Source organism: Callithrix jacchus, chromosome 8 (genome assembly GCF_049354715.1).
Source record: "Callithrix jacchus isolate 240 chromosome 8, calJac240_pri, whole genome shotgun sequence".
NCBI classification, from domain to species: domain Eukaryota; kingdom Metazoa; phylum Chordata; class Mammalia; order Primates; family Cebidae; genus Callithrix; species Callithrix jacchus.
Window position 1 is genome coordinate 102092119 of NC_133509.1, and position 23752 is coordinate 102115870.

Here is a 23752-nt window from a genome sequence, read left to right on the forward strand (position 1 = left end):
AATCTCCAAACTGCTTTCCACAGTAATTGAACCAATTTACACTCCCACCAACAGTGTGTAAGTGTTCTCTTTTCTCTGCAGCCTCACCAGCATCTATTATTTATTTACTTTTTAATAATAGCCATTTGGACTGGTATGAGATGGTCTCTCATTGTGGTTTTGATTTTTATTTCTCTGTGTATATGTTGAATGACCATATCCCTAATCATAAGTTCATAATGTTTGTTGGCTGCTTGTATGTCTTCTTTTGAGAAGTGTCTATTCAGGTTTTGCCATTTTTTAATGGATCTAACTTAAATATGGGACAGTAGATGTCCTAGTTTTCTTTTCCCCATGGCCATTTCAATAACCTATTAGCCTCCTTTTGTCCTCCTAGACAGCGTGAGCTACTGCAGGGGAAGAGTTGAAGACAAAGAAATGTAGATAGTTGATAAGTACTGAGTGCTATATGTGCTAGCCAAGCCAGTTGCGGCCAGAACTTAGTAACTAAGATATTGGTCATTTGTACACATGTGTTCCTCTCTGTTAATGCTTTTTTTTTCCCTCAGTTTCCTGATAAAATTGCTTTGAGAAGTTGTTGTCTCGTATGACTTAATTGGGTCAGAGTTGTTTTCTTTCCCACCAGATAAGCTCCATGAATACTAGGACAAAGTGTAAGTTGGTAAACACTATATCCACAGCACTTACATTAGACAGCCCTGCCATCTTTTCCTATAACATTCTGTCTTTACATGAAAACTAGAAACTTTCAATTACAAAATAGTCCAGAAGAATCTTACAAGGGGGTTTCAAAGTAAATCCAAAAGCCTTGACCATAGGAGCAGACCAGTAAATATGGCACTGACGGTGGAGTTGCATTCCTAAAGCATATCCCCAAAAAATATACTGTGTAAAGCTTTGTGACTGGGTGGTTCATTTTATATTTCTGAAGAAAAGCTTCTTGGGAGAGATTCAAAACAGATTTAGCAAGCTTTTAATTTAAAAAATTGGGGAGCTGCTCTCTCAGCCTTGAAAAGATCTTACAAATTTACTTCTTGAATGTAACAAGCAGTAATCATTACCCAAATAGGTAAAGTCCACTTGGCGAAATTTTTTTAAATAAGTTCAGCATTAATTGAGTTTATATAATTCCTCAAACTGATTTTAACTATTGAATTAAGTATTCAGCTTTATGACAGCTCAGCAATATACCTTCTGAACTGCCAACTTAGACCCTCTAGCCTTTCAAGGCATGAAGTGTGGGCTGTGAAATTCCCATCATTAAGAAGCATTCCCTCTTCTGGAAAACTGCCATCACAGAAGCCTACCCCACTCAAATCCTGGGCTTGCTTGACTGTGTCATAGATTGGTGTTTTGTATTTCAACTGCCTGCTCTTACTGCCCCGAATTTGTGAAGCTGCCTCTTTATTTTAAAGCAAGAAGCAGATGAAGGACAAGTACTGAGATAGAAAATTGGATTCTTATAAAACTGGCACATTTAGCAAGAATTATCAAGATGGACTTAACAGAACAGTGATTATTTGAGTAAAGCCCCGTGCCTTAGAACCTCCAATTTGTGAACCAAACACATCCTACTTTTTCATTGCTTACCTAATGTTCTTAAAGTAGGAGTTTTCGAATCATCAAGGATAATTTAGATCTTAATTTCATTGGTTCTTGTCATTTTTATAAACTGCCTGCTTTCCTTATGGCAAGAACCTCCTTTTCTGCTTAAAATACAAAGTTTTCATTTTTGAGTCAACATAATAGATATATATTTTTTTCTTTTACTCCTGGCAAGCTGGGACAGATTTATTTTCTGATCATTTTTCAGCAGAGGTTTCTCATTTTCTATTGATTAATAAAGAACATTCTTTCTACCTTAACAAATGTATTTAATGACAAGAGGTTCTTTCCACTCTCAGTAGTAGACTTTTTATGTAGCTGTTATAGTTGCCTTCATTTGTCTTTAAGCATTGATATTGCAATTGACATTTCCGTTTCTTCTATGAATAACCTCTAAGTATTACTGTAGATTTAGACATTGTTTTCCTACCCCAAACTGATAAAAAGTAATGTCTTCCCAAAAGCCTGTCCTAATTATATCAAACCAGTTCTGATAATTCTATCCCACTCACCCTTTTTATCATTTCTTTATATTATATATAAATACATATGTATTTTTTCATTTTAATTAATGTATTTGCATTCAACAGATGATATTAATGTCATTGCTTATTTCACTCATTTTTCTAATTTTTTTCATACGTTTTCTGCACTAGCTTATCAACTTAAAGGCAAGAACCATGCTTTCTTCTTTGTTTACATGACTCTATAGTGCCAGAATACCAGTGAGACAGGAAAAGAATGAAATGATGGCTATATGTGTAGTATATAGTTTGATTCCATACATGAACTAGATATGCAGAAAAGATTTGTAGTTAGTGAATTTATCTTTAACCTCTGAAGAAACTAGGATATGATTAATATATGTACTCAGGTATTTTTTGATATTCTGATATAATTAACTGCCAAAATTCTTTAATCTACACGTCCTAGAACTTTTTCTCTCTGTCATCTTCACTCATATTAAAATGATGCAGCTTGCAGTTGATATAACACATGAAACAGGAAGCTAATTAGCAGCTGTTGTCCATCTGTGTGTTTATATTAAATATTTTTAAATAAAAATATATTTGAATTCTGAATAGTCTTTCTGAAATTCATAAATCCTAAACTTGGGTAAATGCCATAAAATTCAAAACCAAGATGGAGCCTTTACCATTTATCTTCATGAGAAAGCAAAAATAATCTTATGCCAGAATCAGGATTATATTAAGGAATATGTAAATTTTAAAAAGAAAAAAAAAATCTTAACTTTTTTAAGTTGCTTCGGAATTGAGCCCCCAAAGCAATCAGATTGAAATCTGAAAAGATGCAGCATTCAAAATACGGCATACCCTCTGAATATATTCTTTCATTACAGAAACTGATGAGTACATATAGTTTTGAGAAAGTTATGTTCATTCTCTGACAGATATATTTTGAAACATGCTTCTCCTTTCTCTTTTTCTACCTTTCTATTACGTTTGTGGTTCTTTGTTTTTTGTTTATTTGTTTGTTTTCTGAAAACTAGATAGGTTGAAGATGTTAAAGGTTGGCAGAAAGGTGATGAGTTTGCAGTAGTGGAGAGTAAAACCTGGAGTTTTTTTTTCTTTCTTTTTTAAGAGAAAAAAGAAAGGAAGAAAAAAAAGAAAATAAGAAAAAGAGAGAAAGAAAAAAAGAATAAAAGAGAGAAAGAAAGAGGAAGAGAAAAAGGGAGGAGAACAGGAATCTTGCTCTATTGCCCTGGCTAGAATGCAGTCTAAAAATGGGTATTAAAAACCTCTTTTATGCCAATAAATGTGCTTAACAATAGGAAGCACATTTAGGAAGGAATAAGGGAGGAAAATAACAATCAAGCAGCCAACCAATATGTCATTTAAACCTGTGAAATGCTATGCAATTGCTAAGGAGTGATTTACTTCCAATTACATAGTCACTTTTAGAATAGGTATGATGTGATACTGAGAAAAATGTATGTGTTGTAGATTTGGGGTGGAGAGTTCTGTAAATGTTTATTAAGTTTCCTTATTTCAGGTCTGAGTTCAAGTCCTGGATATCCTTGTTAATTTTCTGTCTGGTTGATCTAATATTGACAATGTATTGTTAAAATCTCCCACTATTATTATGTGGGAGTCTAAGTGTCTTTGTAAGTCATTAAGAACTTGCCTTATATATCTGGGTGCTCCTGTATTGGGCACGTATATATTTAAGATCGTTAGCTCTTCTTGTTACATTGATCCTTTTACCATTATGTAATGTCCTTCTTTGTCTCTTTTGGTCTTTGTTGCTTTAAAGTCTATTTTATCAAAGATGAGAATTGTAACTCCTGCTTTTGTTTTTTTGTTTGTTTTGTTTTTGCTCTCCATTTGGTTGGTAAATCTTCCTCCATCCCTTTGTTTTGAGTCTTCGTGTATCCTTGTATGTGAGATGGGTCTGGATGCAGCATACTGATGGGTTTTGGCTTTTTATCCAATCTGCCAGTCTGTGTCTTTTGATTGGGTTATTTAGTCCATTTAAATTTGGGATTGATATTGATATATATGAGTTTAATACTACCATTTAATGCTAGCTGGCTGTTTTGCCCATAAGTTGATGTAAATTCTTCATTATGGTGATGCTCTTTACCTTTTGGTATGTTTTTGGAATGGCTGATACTAGTTGTTGCTTTCTATGTGTAGTGCTTCTTTCAGAAGCTCTTGTAAAGCAGGCCTGGTGGGGATGAAATCTCTGAGTACTTGCTTGTTCACAAAAGATTTTATTTTTCCTTATGAAGCTTATGAAGCTTAGTTTGACTGGATATGAAATTCTGGGTTGAAAGTTCTTTTCTTTAAGGATGTTGAATATTGGCCCTCACTCTCTTCTGGCTTGTAGGGTTTCTGCTGAGAGATCTGCTGTGAGTCTGATAGGCTTCCCTCTGTGAGTAACCTGACCTTTTTCTCTGGCTGCCCTTAGCATTTTCTCCTTCATTTCAACCCTGGTGAATCTAACGATTATGTGCCTTGGGGTTGCTCTTCTCGAGGAATATCTTTGTGGTGTTCTCTGTATTACCTGGAATTGAGTATTGTCCTGCCTTGCTAGGTTGAGAAAGTTTTCCTGCATGATATCCTGAAGAATATTTTCCAGCTTGGATTCATTCTCTTCATCACATTCAGGTACACCTATCAAACGTAGATTAGGTCTTTTCACATAGTCCCATATTTCTTGGAGACTTTGTTCATTCCTTTTTAGCCTTTTTTCTCTAACCTTGTCTTCTTGTTTTATTTCATTAAGTTGGTCTTTGACCTCTGATATCTTTTCTTCTGCTTGATCAATTCGACTGTTAAAAACTTGTGCATACTTTGCAAAGTTCTCGTATTGTGTTTTTCAGCCCTATTAATTCACTTATATTCCTCTCTAAATTGTCTATTCTCATTAGCATTTTATCAAACCTTTTTTCAAGGTTCTTAATTTCTTTGCATTGCGTTAGAACATGTTCTTTTAGCTCACAGAAGTTTCTTATTATCCACCTTCTGAAGCCTGATTCTGTCAATTTATCACACTCATTCTCCATCAGGCCTTGTTCCGTTGCTGATGAGGAGCTGATCCCCTGTAGGAGGAGAGACATTCTGATTTCGGGTATTTTCAGCCTTTTTGCACTGGTTTCTTCCTGTCTTTGTGGATTGACCCACCTGTCATCTTTGTAATTGCTGACTTTCAGATTGGGTCTCTAAGTGGACGTCCAGCTTGTTGGTGATGAAGTTTTTTCTGTTTCTTAGTTTTCCTTCAGCAGACACCCCTCCCCCACAGAGCTGGACCTTCCTGAGTTCAGCTGTACTTGCGGTGAAACTCTTAATCTTCAGCACTTCCAATTGCTGGGTTTTTTTTTTTTGTGGGGGCACTGCGCCAGCTGAAACAGCGGCATTGAGATTTGTGGCACTTTTCTGCCTGGGAATCTCCCAGTCTGTCTCCCCACTTCAGTCCCCGCTTCAATCAGCTGAATGGGCGACTTTGCCTTCCCAGAGCTCCAAACACCAACTAAAAGGGCACCCAGTCCCGTATACTCTGTACTGAGAATGACCACACCAGGGCGCTGGCAAAACAGCCATGCCGGCCAAAAGAGTCACACTGGCAACCCATGGGGCTCCTCTGCTGGGAATCTCCTGGTCCGTGGGCAACAAAAATTCATCTGGAAGTGTGGCATTTACTCATTGTCTGCACTTTCACTGGGAGCTACAATCCTGAGCTGCTGCTCATCAGCCATCTTGGATCTCTCTCTTGAGTTTGTGGTTCTTTGACATGTGATCAAGTGAGAACTCTAGAGAATGCTATTATATTGGTAGCCATCTTCCAAGTTGAAGATGAATGTTATGGCTTTAGGAAGAAAAGATACTTTTATTCATTTCACTCAAGTCAAATAAGCAAATGTTCCATAAGGAACATTTCAATAATCAAAGAGAGAAGAGTATTATCTACAAGATGAGTATCAAATTGCAGTGCTCAAGTCGGTTTTCCCCTCTGTGCCTCAGTTGATATGTGAAGAGAAAATATTCATTGTGTTTATGTAACTTTCAGTATTTCCATAGAATCACAGTATCTTATTAAAGGAAACTTAGGATGTTAGCTAGTCCAAACTTTTACCCAATGGAGGTATTAAGGAAAATCTGCAACAACTTAGCCATTAGGTTTTTGTTTGAATTCTTTTAGTGAGAAAGACCTCTACTGCCTCATGAAGTAGCACATTCTATTGTTCGATGGTTAAGGTAAGAATATTTTTCCATTACAATGAGCCAGTCTTTACTCCTGTTTCTTTTATCTGTTAGCCCTAATTCTGCCCTCCAAGCAATGCCAAATAAGTTGGCTCCCTATTTTACATGATATTCTTACTTTAACAACCATGCAACAATAGAATGTGCTACTTCATGAATACACAATTGTTTCATCTTAATCCTTTCTCAAAGTACTATTTATGATTATATATTTAGCAGTATCTTTTTTTCATCCCCAGACAATATTAGTAGCCTATAATATTATTATAATTGTAGTAACTAAACATTATTCCCAAAGCTACTGTGGATAGACTGACCTGAAATCAGGTTTCATTCAGCTAATTTACTGAGTGCCAACAGTGTGCAAGAATTTGGTGGGGCAATCACAAATTCTGAATGAATGAGAATGAGACCCTGTTTTGTGATACTTTACAGAGTTTTCTTTTATCACAATTTGTTGCCTCTGTACTTTTAAATTTAACATCAAATCCCATTTTGACATTAACATTACTACCCCTGCTTTTTTGCTTATTTATATTTGCCTAGTGACTTTTTGTCGTTGTTCTTGAGACTGAGTCTTCCTCTGTCATGAGGCTGGAGTGCAGTGGCATGATCTGGGCTCATTGCATCCTCTGCCTCCCAGGTTCACACGTTTCTCCTGCCTCAGCCTCCCTAATAGTTGGGACTACTGGCATGTGCCACCATGCCAAGCTAATTTTTGTATTTTAGCAGAGATGCATTTTCACCATGTTGGCCAGGATGGTCTCGATCTCTTGACCTTGTGATCTGCTCGCCTTGGCCTCCCAAAGTGCTGGGATTACAGGCGTGAGCCACTGCACCTGGTCCTCTTTCTTTTCTTTTTTGCTTCCTTCCTTTCTTTCCTTCTTTCCTCCTCCTTTCTCTTTCTTCTCTCTCTTTTTCTGTCTTCCCTTGTCTTTCTTTCTTCCCTTTTTTTTCCTGTCTCACTCTGTTACCCAGGCTGGATTGTAATGACACACGCAATCTCAGCTCACTGCACCCTCCACCTCCCGAGTTTAAGTGATCCTCCTGCCTTGGCCTCCCAAGTAACTGGGATTACAGGCACCTGCCACCACACCCAGCTAATTTTTACATTTTTAGTAGAGACAGGGTTTCACCATGTTGGCCAGGCTGGTCTTGAACTCCTGACCTCAAGGTGATCCTCCTGCCTCGGCCTCCCAAAGTGCTAGGATGATAGGTGTGAGCCACTGCACCCCAACTAGATTTAGCTATATCTTTTATAAAGGGAGGGGTGTGTGTGTGTGTGTGTTTCACTACTGTTTCCTCTCCTCCAATTTTTTATTCCTTGAAGTCTATGTTCTGAATCATTTTTTCATATACAGTCATTTTCCCAGAACATTGCTTGGTGATTTTACATCTGAATTTTTACATTTTAACAAGTATCATTCTTCCATTTTGATTGGTGAATGATTGCATGTAGGATATGAGGGTTGTATGGCTTTTCTCTCAGAGATATGTTGATGTGAATTTACTATTTTCTAGTTTTTGGTATTGTAGTTAAGAAGTCCAAAGCCGGTATTACTTTTCCCTTGACAGTATCCCAATCTTTCTGTTAAATATTTGGCAGCTTGTAAGATTTTCTGTATGTCTTTGAAATTCCAAAATTATACCAGGACATACTTAGATTTATGGTTTCTTTGTTTGTTTTCATCTGTACATGTCAAGGAATGTTTTGCTTTTTTTTAAATCACTCTTGCCTGGAATTCAGTAAACCTTTTCAATCTCCAAGTCCAACTCTTCTCAAATAAATGAAATTTTCCTCTTTTCCCCCCTCTATCTCTTCTTTTAGTTCCTTATGGAATTCCTATTGGTAATATGTCAGTCTCTTGCTGCTTTATTTTCTGCATGAATTCCATCTTTTGTACTTTTGTACAGTCCTTAGAGATGTTTCTGCCACTTGATCTTCCAAGCAACTAATTTCATTTTTGACAGGGACTATACTTACCTTCATCTATTAACTCTTAAAATATGAAAATCAAGGGCTTTTGGCAAGATGGCCGAATAGGAACATCTCTGGAGTACAGTTCCCAGTGAGAGCAACAGAGGGTGAGTACCACATTTCCAAATGAGGTACCAGGTGCTTAATGGGACTGGTGGCACAACGGGTGTAGCCCAAGAAGGGCAAACCAAGGCAGGGTAGGGCGCTGCCTCACCTGGAAAGGGCAATCCCTGGAGGACCCCTCTCCCTACCAACAGAGGCCATCAGGGACTTTTTTCCATCCACTCCAGCACTCCAGTTCAGATACTATGCTTCCCTGGCAGTTTTTACCATCCACAGACCAGGAGATTCCCGGGCCAAAAAGCACCAGGAGTTTCCAGCACAGCAGTTTCAGCTGGCACCACAATTTCCACACAAAAACTTACACAAATCTGGGCAGCCGTTTCAACTGGTGCCTGGAATGCCTGGGAGACAGAGCCGCCCAATCAACTGAAAAAGAGGGGGCTGAAAGCAAGGAGCCAGGGGATCTGGTTTGGCGGGTCCTACTCCCACAAAGACCAGCAATCTGAAATGTTCTGGATTGAGAGTTTTGCAGCAAACGCAGCTTGACCTGGGATGGTCCAGCTCCATGAGGGGAAGGGTGTCCGCCATTACCGAGGCAGTCCACCACTCCCAAGGCAGTCTGCCATTACCGAGGCAGTCTGCCATTACCAAGCCAGTCCACCATTACTAAGGCAGTCCGTCATTACCAAAGCAGTCCACCATTACTGATGCAGTCCATTACTGAGGCAGACTGCCATTGCCAAGGCAGTTCTAACTGTACCTTTGTAAACAAAACCACAAGGAAGTTTACACAGTAGCTGGGCAGAGCCCATGGCAGCTCAGCAATGCCTCTGCTGGCAGACTGAATAGAATACCTCCTTACTGGGCAGAGCATCTCTGAAAAAAGGCAGCAGCACATCAGGAACTTATAAATAAAGCCCCACCTTCCCAGGACACAGCACCTGGGAAAAGAGGCAGTTATGAGTTCTGCATCAGACTTAAACGTACCTGCCCAGCAGCTCTGAATAGAACAACAGAGCTCCCAGCACAGCACTTGAGCTCTGACAAGGGACAGACTATCCTCAAGTGACACCCTGACCCCTGTATATCCAAAGAGGTACCTCATACAGAAGAGCTCTGGCTGACATCTGGTAGGTACCCTTCTGGGATGAAGATAACAAAAGAAGAAACTGGCAGAAACCCTTCCTGTTCTGCAGCCCCCGCAGTTGACTCCCAGGCAAGCAGGGCCTGGAGTGGACCTCCAGCAGTCCTACAGCAGAGGGGCCTGACTGTTAGAAGGAAAACTAAAAAACAGAGAGAAATAGCTTCAGCATCAACAAAAAGGACGTCCACTCAGAGACCCCATCCAAAAGTCATCAACTGCAAAGAACACAGGTAGATAAGTCCACAAAAATGGGAAGAAACCAGCACATAAAGGATGAAAACACCGAAAACCAGAACGCCTCTCCTCCTCCAAGGGATCACAACTCCTCACCAGCAAGAGAACGAAGCTGATTGGAGAATGAGTCTGATAAATTGACAGAAGCAGGCTTCAGAAGGTGGGTAATAACAAACTTCTCTGAGCTAAAAGAACATGTTGTAACCCAATGCAAAGAAACTACGAACCTTGAAAAAAGTTTAGATGAAATGCTAACTAGAATAACCAGCTTAGAGAAGAACATAAACAACTTGATGGAGCTAAAAAACACAGCACGAGAACTTCACAAGCCATACGCAAGTTTCAAAAGCTGAATCGACCAAGCAGAAGAAAGGATATCAAAGATTGAAGATCAACTCAATGAAATAAAATGAGAAGGCAAGATTAGAGAAAAGAGAGTGAAAAGAAATTAGCAAAGCCTCCAAGAAATATGGGATTGTGTGAAAAGACCTAATCTATGTTTGATCGGTGTACCTGAATGTGATGGGGAGAATGAATCCAAGCTGGAAAACACTCTTCAGGATATTATCCAGGAGAACTTCCCCAACCTAGCAAGGAGGCCAACATTCAAGTCTAGGAAATACAGAGACCACCACAAAAGATATTCCTCAAGAAGAGCAACCCCAGGGCACATAATCATCAGATTCACTAGGGTTGAATGAAGGAAAAAATGCTAAGGGCAGCCAGAGAGAAAGGTTGAGTTACCCACAAAGGGAAGCCCATCAGACTCACAGCAGATCTCTCAGCAGAAACCCTACAAGCCAAAAGAGAGTAGGGGCAAATATTCAACATCCTTAAAGAAAAGAACCTTCAACCTAGAATTTTGTGTCCAGCCAAACTAAGCTTCATAAGCAAAGGAGAAATAAACTCCTTTACAGACAAGCAATGGCTGAGAGATTTCATCACCACCAGGCCTGCCTTACAAGAGCTCCTGAAAGAAACACTAAACATGGAAAGGAACAACCAGTACCAGCCACTCCAAAAACATACCAAATGATAAAGATCATCGACACAAGAAACTGCATCAACTAATGGTCAAAACAACCAGCCAGTAACAAAATGGCAGGATCAATTTCACACATAACAATATTAACCTTAAATGTAAATGGGCTAAATGCCCTAATCAAAAGACACAGACTGGCAAATTGGATAAAAAGTCCAAGACCCATTGGTGTGCTGTATTCATGAAACCCATCTCACATGCAAGGACACACATAGACTCAAAATAAAGGGATGGAGGAAGATTTACCAAGTAAATGGAGAGCAAAAAAAAAGCAAGAGTTGCAATCCTAGTCTCTGATAAAATGACCTTTAAACCAACAAAGATCAAAAAGAGACAAAAAAGGACATTACATAATGGTAAAAGGATCAAGAAGAGTTAAGATCCTAAATATATACACACCCAATACAGGAGCACTCAGATACATAAAGCAAGTTCTTTATTACCTACAAAGAGACTTAGACTCCCACACAATAATAGTTGGAAACTTTACTGTCAATATTAGACAGATCAGCAAGACAAAATTAACAAGGATATCCAGAACTTGAACTCAGATCTGGACCAAGCAGACCTAAAAGATATCTCCACCCCAAATCCACAGAATATACATTCTTCTCAGCACCACATCACACTTACTCTGAAACTGACTGCATAATTATAAGTAAATCACTCCTCAGCAAATACAAAAGAATGGAAATCATAACAAACAGTCTCTCAGACCACAGTGCAATCAAATTAGAACTCAGGATTCAGAAACTAACTCAGAACCACACAACTTCATGGAAACTGAACTGGCTTCTAAATGTCGAATGGATAAACAATGAAATTAAGGCAGAAATAAAGATGTTCTTCAAAACCAATGAGAATGAAGACACAACATACTAGAATCTCTGGGACACATTTAAAGCAGTGTCTAGAGGGAAATTTATAGCAATAAATGCCCACATGAGAAGCAAGAAAAGATCTAAAATCGACACCCTATTGTCAAAATTGAAAGACCTAGAGGACCAAGATCAAAACTCAAAAGCCAGCAGAAGACAAGAAATAACTAAGATCAGAGCAGAGCTGAAGGAGATAGAGACACAAAAAAAGCCTTCAAAAAAATCAGTAAATCCAGAAGCTGGTTTTTTGAAAAGATCAACAAAATAGACCACTAGCCAGATTAATAAAAAAGAAAAGAGAGAATAATCAGATGCAATAAAAAACGATAAAGGGGATATTACCACCAATTCCACAAAAATACAAACTACCATCAGAGATTACTACAAACAACCCTATGAACATAAACCAGTAAACCTGAAAAAAATGGATAAATTCGTGGACACTTGCACCCTCCCAAGCCCAAACCAGGGAGAAGTTGAAACCATGAATAGACCAATAACAAGGGCTGAGGTTGGGTAGCAATTAATAGCTTACCAACCAAAAAAAGTCCAGGTCCAGGCGGGTTCACAGCCGAATTCTACCAGATGTACAAAGAGGAGCTGGTACCACTCCTTTGGAAACGATTCCAAACAATCCAAAAAGAGAGAATCCTTCCAACATCACTTTATGAGACCAACATTATCCTGATACCAAAAACCCAGCAGAGACTCAACAAAAAAAGAAAACTTCAGGCCAATATCCATGATGAACACAGATGCAAAAATTTTTAATAAAATACCGGTAAACAGATTGCAACAGCACATCTAAAAGTTTATCCATCACGATCAAGTAGGTTTCATCCCGGGGATGCAAAGCTGGTTCAACATACTACAAGTCTATAAATGTAATCCATCACATAAATGGAACCAAAGACAAAAACCACATGATTATCTCAATAGATGCAGAGAAGGCCTTCAACAGAATTCAACAGCAATTCAAGCTAAAAACTCTCAATAAACTAGGTATTGATGGAACGTATCTCAAAATAATAAAAGCTGTTTACGAGAAACCCACAGCCAATAGCATACTGAATGGGCAAAAACTGGAAGCATTCCCTTTGAAATCTGGCACTAGACAAGGATGCCCTGTCTCACCACTCCTATTCAATATAGTATTTGAAGTTCTAGCCAGAGCAATCAGGCAGGAAAAAGAAATAAGGGGTATTCAAACAGAAAAGGAGGAAGTCAAATTCTCTCTATTTGCAGATGACATGATTGTCTATTTAGGAGACCCCATCCTTTCAGCCCAAAATCTTCTGAAACTGATAAGCAACTTCAGCAAAATCTCGGGATACAAAAATAATGTGCAGAAATCACAAGCATTCCTGTACCCCAGTCACAGACTAACAGAGAGCCAAATCAAGAGAGAACTCCCATTCACAATTGCAACAAAAGGAATAAAATACTTAGAAATACAACTAACAAAGGATGTAAAGGACCTCTTCAAGGAGGACTCCAAACCACTGCTCAAGGAAATAAGAGAGGACATAAACAGACGGAAAAACATTTCATGCTTATGGTTAGGAATAATCAGTGTTGTAAAAATAGCCATATTGCCGAAAGTAATTTACAGATTCAATGCTATCCCCATCAAGCGACCAATGACCTTCACAGAACTGGAAAAAATCACTTTAAACTTCATATGGAACCAAAAGAGAGCCTGCATAGCCAAGACAATCCTAAGCAAAAAGAACAAAGCTGGAGGCATCACCCTACCTGACTTCAAACTATACTACAAGGCTACAGTAATCAAAACAGCATGGTACTGGTACCAAAACAAAGATATAGACCAATGGAACAGAAGAGAGGCCTCAGAGTCAATGCCACACATCTACAACCATCTGATCTTTGACAAACCTTACAAAAGCAATGGGGAAAACTGCTAAATAATAATAATAAATGGTGTTGGGGAAACTGGCTAGCCATGTGCTGAAAACAGAAACCACACCCCTTCCTGGCACCTTACACTAATTTTAACTCCAGATGGATTAAAGACTTAAACATTAGACCTAACACCATAAATACCCTAGAAGAAAACCTAGGCAAAACCATTCAGGACAGAGGCATAGGCAAGGACTTCATGACTAAATGCCAAAAGCATTGGCAACAAAAGCCAAAATAGACAAATGGGATCTAATTAAATTCCAAGGCTTCTATACAGCAAAAGAAACAATCATTAGAGTGAACTGGCAACTGACAGAATGGGAAAAGTTTTTGCAATCTATCATCTGACAAAGGGCTAATATCCAGAATTTACAAAGAACTCAAACAGATTTACAAGAAAAAAACAACCCCATCAAAAAGTGGGCAGATGATATAAACAGTTTTCAAAAGAATACATTTTTGCGGCCAAAAAACATATGAAAAAATGCTCATCACCACTGCTCATTAGAGAAATGCAAATCAAAACCACATTGAGATACCATCTCATGCCAGTTAGAATGGTGATCATCAAAAAATCTGGAGACAACAGATGCTGGAGAGGATGTGGAGAAGTAGGAAAACTTTTACACTGTTGGTGGGAGTGTAAATTAGTTCAACCATTGTGGAAGATAGTGTGGTGATTCCTCAAAGATCTAGAAATAGAAATTCCATTTGACCCAGCAATCCCATTACTGGGTATATGCCCAAAGTATTATAAATTATTCTACTATAAAGACACATGCACACATATGTTCATTGGGGCACCGTTTACAATAGCAAAGACCTGGAACCAACCCAAATGCCCATCAATGATAGACTGGACAAGGAAAATGTATCACATATATACCATGGAATACTATGCAGCCATAAAAAATGATGAGGTTGTGTCCTTTATAGGATGAACCTGGAAACCATCATTCTCAGCAAACTGACACAATAACAGAAAATCAAACACCGCATGTTCTCACTCATAGGCAGGTGTTGAACAACGAGAACACATGGACACAGGGAGGGAAGCATCACACTGGGATCTGTTGTGGGGGGCTAGGGGAAGGACAGTAGGATGTGGGGAGGTTAGGGAGGAAATGCCAGATATAGGTGATGGGGGGGATGGAGGCAGCAAACCACCTTGCCATGTATGTACCTATGCAACAGTCCTGCATGATCTGCACATGTACCCCAGAACCAAAAGTACAACTAAAAAAGAAAATTGAAAATCACATATTTTGTTCTTTTTTTCCTAATTGAATCTGTATTAGTGTTTTGTTTTTTGAGGCAGAGTCTCATTCTGTCCCCAGGCTGGAGTGCAGTGGTGCAATCTCAGCTCACTGCAACTTCCACTTCCTGGGTTCAAGCAATTCTCTGCCTAAGCCTCCCGGGTAGCTGGGATTACAGCTACCCACCACCACACCCAGCTAATTTTTGTATTTTTAGTAGAGACGGGGTTTCACCATGCTGGCCAGGCTGGTCTTGAACTCTTGACCTTGTTATCCACCTGCCTTTGCCTCCCAAAGTGTTGGGATTTACAGGCATAAGCCACTGTGCCCGGCCCACCACAGCCAGCTAATTTTTGAATTTTTAGAAGAGACAGGGTTTCACCATGTTGCCAGGATGGTCTCCATCTTTTGACCTTGTGATCTGCCCACCCCAGCCTCCCAAAGTGCTGGGATTACAGGCATGAGCCACTGTACCTGGCATTATTATTTTTATTATTAAAATTATCTATTGTCCCAGAAGTTTTATTTCTCTAGGGGATATCCTAAATATGGTGCTCATTCTTTTACTCTCCAGTTGGTTGCTACTTAGATTGCTGGTATTTTCCTTTGCCTACTGAAAATTCTATTCACCCTCAGGGTACTTTGGGCCTAATGAAAATGGAATTACAGTGGAAAAGAGGATTATGAGTGGCAAAAGGAACAGAGGTGTCAGTTCCTGAATTTGCAAAGCACTAAATGGCAAGCTGTTAGTCTTCCATTAAAGTACCAAAAATAAACAGTCCAGGCCTCTGTGTTTCCTGGACAGTTTTGTTGTAAAGGGTAGACTTTCCCAGTATTTAAAGGATAGGGCAGTCTTCTGACTTCTGGATCAACCTAAAAAAAAATTATAGCTTTGCCCTTGAACTGGTTTCCTAACAACCATAAATTCTTAGGCTGTGCCAGAACCTTTATCCCCAAAGATTAATACCATAATGGTGTGTATCTTACTGCTGCTTCATTTACAGTAGCTTTACAATCATTCTGTAGAATCAGCATGTTGTAAGTTACATATTACAAGGTTTATAAAATTAGCTAATTTCTTTTTGTACTAACATAAAATTGTATTTTGTTGATAGTATTCATTACCCAGTCAGTATTTTGAACCAAATTTCATGTGATGCTGCATTTCAGATGTTTTTTCCATTTACTCCATAGTAAATAGGAAACCATTGGCTTAGTGTAATGATAATATGATCCAGCAAGGCAAGGAGCCCAGAACTCTGAGCATCAGGAACGCATCACATGCATATTGTGTAGTATTTCAGTACAACAGAATAATTTGCTTTCTTCCTAAATCAAAATGAAAAGTATTGATGAGAAATCTGTTCAAAATACGTAAGTCAAAAATACTTTAAGTACACGCATTATTCAAAATAATTCTGAGATGTTTGCCCAACTAGTTTAACTTTGAAATTTATGTCAGGGTTGTTTTTTTTTTAAGTCTTTAATGTTTTACACATAGATTCTACCTTCAATTAATGCCTGGGTACTTTTTTGGTTGCCTGTGCAATGACTGACTGAATGACTTTAAAAGGTCTCTATGTTGATAGGCTGACCTTACATGAGCCATTTTTTAAACTTTGCCTTTTGACCCTTCTTTGGAGCTTGCATTCCAGAGCCAGAACGCATGGACAGGCCAGTGCTAGAGGAAAAGGAGAATTTTACCCAGACCCTGTAAGAGAACCTCATAGTAAATGAAGCTGTTCAGATTGGAACCAGGCCTACCTTGTCATGTGGACCTTTCATATGTAGCTCTGTCAATGTATTTAAGTACCAATCTATGATTTTCTTCTGTGTTAGTCATGAGTATTTTACAGAATAAAAACTACCAAGCATGCTAAAATTGAACTTTGTCAGTTGTTAGGTATGTTTTTATAATTAACTTGTTAGCATAGCAGCAATAGTAATGACAAATGACTTTCTTGAAACTTTAGTTTGTTCCAGGTATTATTCCAAGTGCTTTATATGTATAAATAGTATGTCATTTAATCCTCATAACAACCCTATTATGGCTACTTTGCAGATGAAAAACTAAGGCAAATAGAAGTTAAACAACTTGTGCATGGTTAAACATCTAGCAAGTAGCGGTGCTAAGATACTAGCTCAGGCAGTCTGACTCCAGAGTTCACATTTTTAATCTCTATGTTATGCCACCTCCTGACTAGCTTATCTCTTATAGAGTCTGTGAAGGTTGTGTCTCTGGTAGGTCTCAAGTTCTTCCTACCTCTGTCACACCTGGATAAAAATAGAATTTATATCCTAGATGCTATTTTGAGTCACTAACTTTCCTTCTTCCTCCCTCATTAAATAGTGCATTAAGGTAAGGGGGCATGAATAAACTTCACTGTCATGAGATATTTGTGAGGACATACGATGTCTCATTGAGAGATCATTTGGTTTCAAGTTAACAAAAACCTGCTAAAGCTAGCTTAAGCAAAGGAGATATTATGGAAGGATACAAGGCTATCTCATAAAACCCAAGAGCAAGAATACAGCTAGGCCTCAAGGGGAATGAAAGACAGGAAGTGGAAAATCAGAAACCAGGATTATTCCCTTTTACTTGTTCTCATTAGATTTCCATAGGGGAGAAAGGGAAAGGAAGAGTCAGGTGGTATAAATAGGTAATAATTTTTCAGAAAACAAGGGTGTAGCTAGATATGTACTCCTCAAAAAATATATTTTCTGTTCTGCATCAATTGAAGGGAAATGCCAATTACAGGTCATGTTGCTCAGTAGATTTGTATGGATTTAAAGTATAGTAATGAAACAATCCCTTTTAGCTACTCCCAATCATCCTGTCCCTCCATAAATCTTGATTCTTGGCATTTTGTTTATTTTCAGTTGATCAGTCTCCAGTTAGGCCTTTTCAACCATTCTGACATCCAAAGGATAAGACCATTGTTTTCATCTCTTCTCCCCAGGCCTTTGACCTGTACCATCAAAAGGCCTGTTGCACTTACCTTTTCAAGTGACAGTCAGGAACCTGCCTAGTTTCCATCCCTAATATTTATCCTGTATTCACACCCTATATGAGTACTTCATACCATCTCTGTTTTCCTTGTCTTTTTTTCCCTACCTTTTCTAGTCCCAATATTATGAATACCTACTGGCTTTTCCTATTTCTAGGGATTCTCCCCCCTCCATTTCCTATTAAACTCTAAATTCTTCAGCTTGAGGGTTCTTCAAAATTATGTCCCATCCTACCTATCCCAGTCATTCCACTGAAGTCCTTCACTCTAAGCAGGCCATTTTCCACAATGACCTAGAAACAGCACAGGCTTAACCATTATTCCCAGCCTTTGCTAGTACAGATCCTCTTGCTTATGAAGCTCTTTCCCATTCCTTTCCTTTTCACCTCTCAGAATCCAGCTCATTTATCAGAGCTTCACTTAAGACATTCCCTCTAAACAGTCCTATATGATCTTTCCAACACCTCAGGTAAACAAGTGTCCTGGAGCGCGTTGGATTCCTAGGACATCTGACTTTAGTACTAAAACAGGAATATTCCTAGGCAAACCAGGACAGTTACACATCCTCTAACACCTCATTGTCTCCCTTCATTATACTGGCTTGTTAGAACAAAAAGCCTTGTCAAATCGCCAGTAGCCACTACTTCAGCATATACAAGGTCCTTTCTTCATAATAAGACTTAATGCTCCTGTTAGGCAGAGACCCTTTTGATTCCCACTTCATTCAGAATATAGTGCTGTACTCATATTAATGCCTATTAGTGAATAAGGTGATTTAGTTTTAAGTTGGCACTATATCTGAAATCTTTTCCTTGTGTGTTAATTTATGTCTTTATTTTTTTCCAGCCCAGATGACTTACTCAATGCCTTGAATGAGGGTATCAGTCGTGCTGATGTCATCATCACATCAGGGGGTGTATCCATGGGGGAAAAGGTATGAAAGATAGGGCTCATGAAAATTTATCTACTACAATGTTCTTGCATATGGTTGATTAACTGTGGCCAGTAGGCATCTGGTATTCAAAGCCAGGCTTCCACAGAGCTGAAAAGCCATGGGACTTCAGAAATTACTGGTCTCTCTAAAAGGGATACAATGTGGATAGGTCAGGGAGCTTACCCTCAGGAGCAACCTGGAGAATCCCACAACTTGCAAAATGGCTTTTGCTATTCCCCTGGAGACGTGATCTGTTTCTCACTCTATTGTACTATATTAGGACATCCTTTATACATGATATTTACTACCAGGGTAAAGCTCTAAGATCCTTTCTTCTGCTCAAATTTAAACATGATTCACCCCATCCCCCAGACCAACCAGTTCACCCACCGTATATTCCAAATCTACCAAGAATGCTTAGCTCTCCTTCCCCATAAGGAAGAAAGGGAGGATTAGGCATTCCTTTTGCTCCTCTTTACAAAATAATAATAAAAATGAAAATATGGTCAGGCACAGTGTCTCATGGCTGTAATTCTAGTATTTTGGGAGGCTAAGGCAGGCAGGTTGCTTGAGCCCAGGAATTCAAGACCATCTGGGCAACATGGTGAAACCCCATCACTACAAAAAATACAAAATTTAGCTGGGCATGGTAGCATATGCCTGTAGTTCCAGCTACTTGGGGGCTGAGGTGGGAGGATCGCTGGAGCCTTGGTGGTCAAGGCTGCAGTGAGCCAATATTGCACCTCTGCACTCCAGCCTGGGCAACGGAGACCTTGTCTAAAAAAAAATATACACACACACACACACACACACACTAGTTTATAGGACTAAGTATATTTGTACATGGTATATATTTATTCCTATAAAGACAATTTAAACATTTCAGTAACACTAAGTTTACATTTCTTAATGAATTGTGTTAGTGGACAATGACTATTGGGTCCATTGAATAATATTATAAAAGTAAAATATTCTTTACTAAATAACCAACCTTAATTTTTGACTCAAAGATATTTCAGCATAAAATGTTTTGCCAGCTGATAATCCTTTTCCATATTTTCTCTCACATTAATGAGTAAACTGAAAAATTACAAAAATGCTGTCATAATAGCAATTTTTACTAAAATTCATATTTTCTAATAGTTTGATTTATTTTAAGCTAGATCTTTTATATATGATTGTTCTTGATCTCTGTCCTCTTGTAAGTATAAAAGTGCCTAAATTTATAACTGGACTCTTTGGATAGTGAACTGTATTGGCTCTGAGAACAAATGTCAGAATTTAGTAACCTAAGCAGAAGAATGCCTGCCTTCCCTTCACAAACTTTAGTGTTAGAGTCTTTCAGAATAGCACTGCAGATGCTAAAAACTATAGAAGAAAAAAATCTCACACTACATCCAGGAGTGAAAGTACTGAAGTGTGGTTCGGTGTTCTTATAGCAGACAATTGCTGGGTTAGTGTTCCCTCAAAGTCTCTTTAGCCCCAGGTAGAGCAAATTGCTGCAGACCTCTCCTGAGATCACAAAGGCAAAGGGCTGAGACCTGCACTGTAGTACAGCTGAAAGAAATAATTTGCAACGTGTCTGTTTTCATTGCCGTCAAACTGCCTGTGGTACTCTCAATATTACAAGAGCAAACCATGAAGTCAGGGCTATTTAAATGTTAAATTTGTTACTTCCAGAAGTTGTTTCTTGTATAATTTATCTTAGTTTCTAAACAGCCTAATTGTGGGACAATACCTATCTAGCAGAACTAACGTTTATCTTTTCTAGTACTTCCAGAAAGGTGACAAGCTTATATCATATACAGACTTGGCAATTGTGGCTCAGTTGTGATAAAGACAGAACACTCTCAGCCTAACCTTCATTAATGCTAACAATGATTTCATTTATGCCAAGGATTTGCTCACAAGTAAACAAAGCCAATATAGTTACGCATATTGGTTTATTTATTTTACTCTCTGTGTGATAAGATACTTACAGTAAGCCTTTAATTTACTAGGAAAGAGATTTTAAAAACTGGGCATCCCACAGTATTCCTTAGGAGGTGCTAACTGTCCTTTTCTACCTCCTTGAGTGGGAATGAGATGATAGAGGAACCAGGAAGAAAGAGATAAAACATACATGCAGCAAATTCCTGCCAGCCAACAAGTTTTAATTTCAAAAAGAATTTCAGGGTACTTCCATAGCAAAAATAAAAGAATAAAAGATAGGAACACTTGCTTCAGCCCAGGAGCTAAGCCAGTTACTAAAAGACAGGGAAATCAAGGAAAAATTAAGAAGCATTATGTAGCAGGCATGAATATTAAGTGCAGAACCTCAGGTATGCAAGAAATGTATTTGATTCCATTTAAATTGTACTCTAAGTGCGTATGCCACAGGACTGGTGGGAAATTTTATTAAGCCACAACTGGAGCTTACTATTTCAAAGAATTATGCTAAGGAACCTGAAGGTACTTAAGCATCAGGGAGATACCCTTGTCACTGGTCTGTACTGGATACATCTAGAGTATTCTTGTAGTACCATTAGATCTCAGGTCTTTGCTCCTTTGGGCCATGCTAGGAGCACTAGGATCAAGTGGAGGCTGGAAACCTCAGAGCAGCTAGCTTCCTTGGGTGTATTTCACAGCCATCCCTTCTAAAGCCTGACTGCTTCCCCAACATACTTTCTGCTAAACAGCAGGGAGGGGGCCCCTACTTCTTTTAAGACTCACAGACCAGTACCTTCTTCCCAACCAAGGAGAAATGAGTCTTCCACAGTTATTTCCCTAAAGATCTCTCCCCTCCTTCACCTCACCCTCCCCTACATAGCCTTTTCAAAAAGTTTCATTTTTACAAAACACTGAAAGTTTATTAAATAGTTAAACAGTATCTGTCTTTTGCCCTGAAAACTAAAGAATCATATGCACTACTGTAAGTTCCTCAACCTAAAAAATCATTGAATAGCTCAAAGAAAATGAAAGGTGGCAGTAACCCAGAAGGATGCACTAAACTGGACACCAATGACCTTTTTTGCCCATTTCAAAGTCTCTTAGTTTTTGCTAACAGAGTCTCCACCACCCACTATGATCAAAGTAATCACAAAGATGATAATTGATCACAAAAAAAGGCTAGATTCACAAGCTTTGCCCTGATTATTTATCAACAAAAGTGTGAATTAACCATGTAAGTCCCCTTGATTTATTTTGTAAGTCTAGAGCCACATAGCCTTAAAATATTTAAAACTAACTGCTGGGCACATTGGCTTATACCCGTAATCCCAGCACTTTGGGAGCCCAGGATGGGCAGACTGCTTGAGGCCAACAGCTCAAGACCAGCCTGGCCAACATGGCAAAACCCCATCTCTACTAAAAATACAAATATTAGCTGGGCATGGTGACACATTCCTGTACTCCCAGCTTCTTGGGAGGCTGAGGCACAAGAGCTGCCTGAACCTGGGAGGTGGGGGTTCCAGTGAGCCAAGATCATGCCACTGCACTCCAGCATGGGCGACAGAACAAGGCTCTGTCTCAAAAAACAAAACAAAACAAAAACTAATCAACAATATTCCAAATAAATGCAAAAAAAATTTCTTTAATATTTCACTAGTCCTATATCATTCTTGTTCTGCTAAATGTTGAGTTAGCAGTCTGCTTTCCTGAAGCCATCTGCCTCCATACTGAAGAGTCCTGGAATTCCTGATTCAGTCCCCCATACTATATGAAAGTTAGCTAAGCTGTATCATCTCAGAAGCCTGTACTCAAGAGGTTATTGTTTGATATGTCAATATCAATATTAAAGTGTGTATTATACTCCTTTTCCCTAATGCTCTGAATCTGTCTCTGTTGCAGGCATAAAATATTGACTATAGCTTGTAGCAGAGCTTTCAGGCAAGCATCAGAGTAAAAAAAAAAGAAAGAAATTCTCTATGGATGACAAATATTTTAGAACTGTGCTTAATTTACTTCTTTAATCAATAAGATCAGAACAGAAGTTAAGTAAAATTCTCTTTTGAGGTACATATGTAACTATTTCACAGGAGGTTTTTTTGTTTTGGGTTTTGTTTTGTTTCTTGAGACAAAGTCTCACTCTATCACCCAGGGTGGAGTACAGTAGTGCCATCATAGTTCACTGTAGCCTTGAATTCTGGAGCTCAAGCAATCGCCCTCCCAAAGTGCTGGAATTATAGGTGTGAGCCACCATGCCAACCTAGAAGTTTTAATCAGTATTTCCTCTGAGGGTAAAATAGCAAGGCATTGTCAGATTTCCAGGAACTTCCTGTAAAGCAAACAATTTCTGAAATATTTATATTAATAACAATTCACCTATAAGAATCTAACCTAGGACAGACTATCTCTTCTCAGATATGGCAGCTCCTCTCGTGAAATTTCAAATGAATCTAATTATTCCAAGCATTTCCTTTTATAAGCTGAAAACAAATACAGGATTTTCTAGAGGCCCTCTAGGAAATTTTAAGGACAATTTTTGGTAAGAAAAGAACATTTTTTCCTAAGTTTAGATCTGATCTTTAAAAGGGAAAGTCGAAAGAATTATCAAAAGAGAATGGGGCACTTGAAGACCTGAGAAACAGTTCTTGGTTATCTAATTTTTCAAAGCAACAATAAAATATTTGAAAATGAACATATAAGGTGACATGATTATAAATAACCTTGACTCATTCATAAATGAGGAGCCTTCGTTCTTTGCTTTTCTATCTATGTAAATAAAGAGAAAATAAACAGAAAGCACAAAAAAGAATTTACACAAAAAGAATAACCTTTCTTATTGTAGGACCGGCATTAATCAGTGCCAAAGAAATAAGCACATCAAAACTTAGCAAACTCACTAAAATTTTAATGTTTCTCAGCTTCATTTCAGATGCAGTTATTAGAAACCAAGGCAAATGCAATCTCATAAAAATTTGTCCTTTATTATGCTCCTTTATATTCTGGAACAAACTGACACTTTAGAACAAACAGTAGTCTT

At 38.5% G+C, this 23752-nt stretch overlaps 1 protein-coding gene across 50 annotated transcripts in view; it reads left to right on the forward strand.

The window, feature by feature from the left end:
* GPHN (gephyrin) overlaps window positions 1-23752 on the forward strand; it is a 689342-nt gene that overhangs the window by 631384 nt on the left and 34206 nt on the right. For 38 of the 50 annotated variants that reach the window (XM_078335184.1, XM_078335182.1, XM_078335191.1 and 35 more), the window contains one exon: window positions 18702-18789. The exons of the other annotated variants lie outside the window; for them this stretch is intronic. In XM_078335184.1, the coding sequence (XP_078191310.1) occupies window positions 18702-18789 (88 nt within the window). The remainder of the gene's footprint in view (window positions 1-18701; window positions 18790-23752) is intronic. 50 annotated transcript variants of the gene reach the window in all.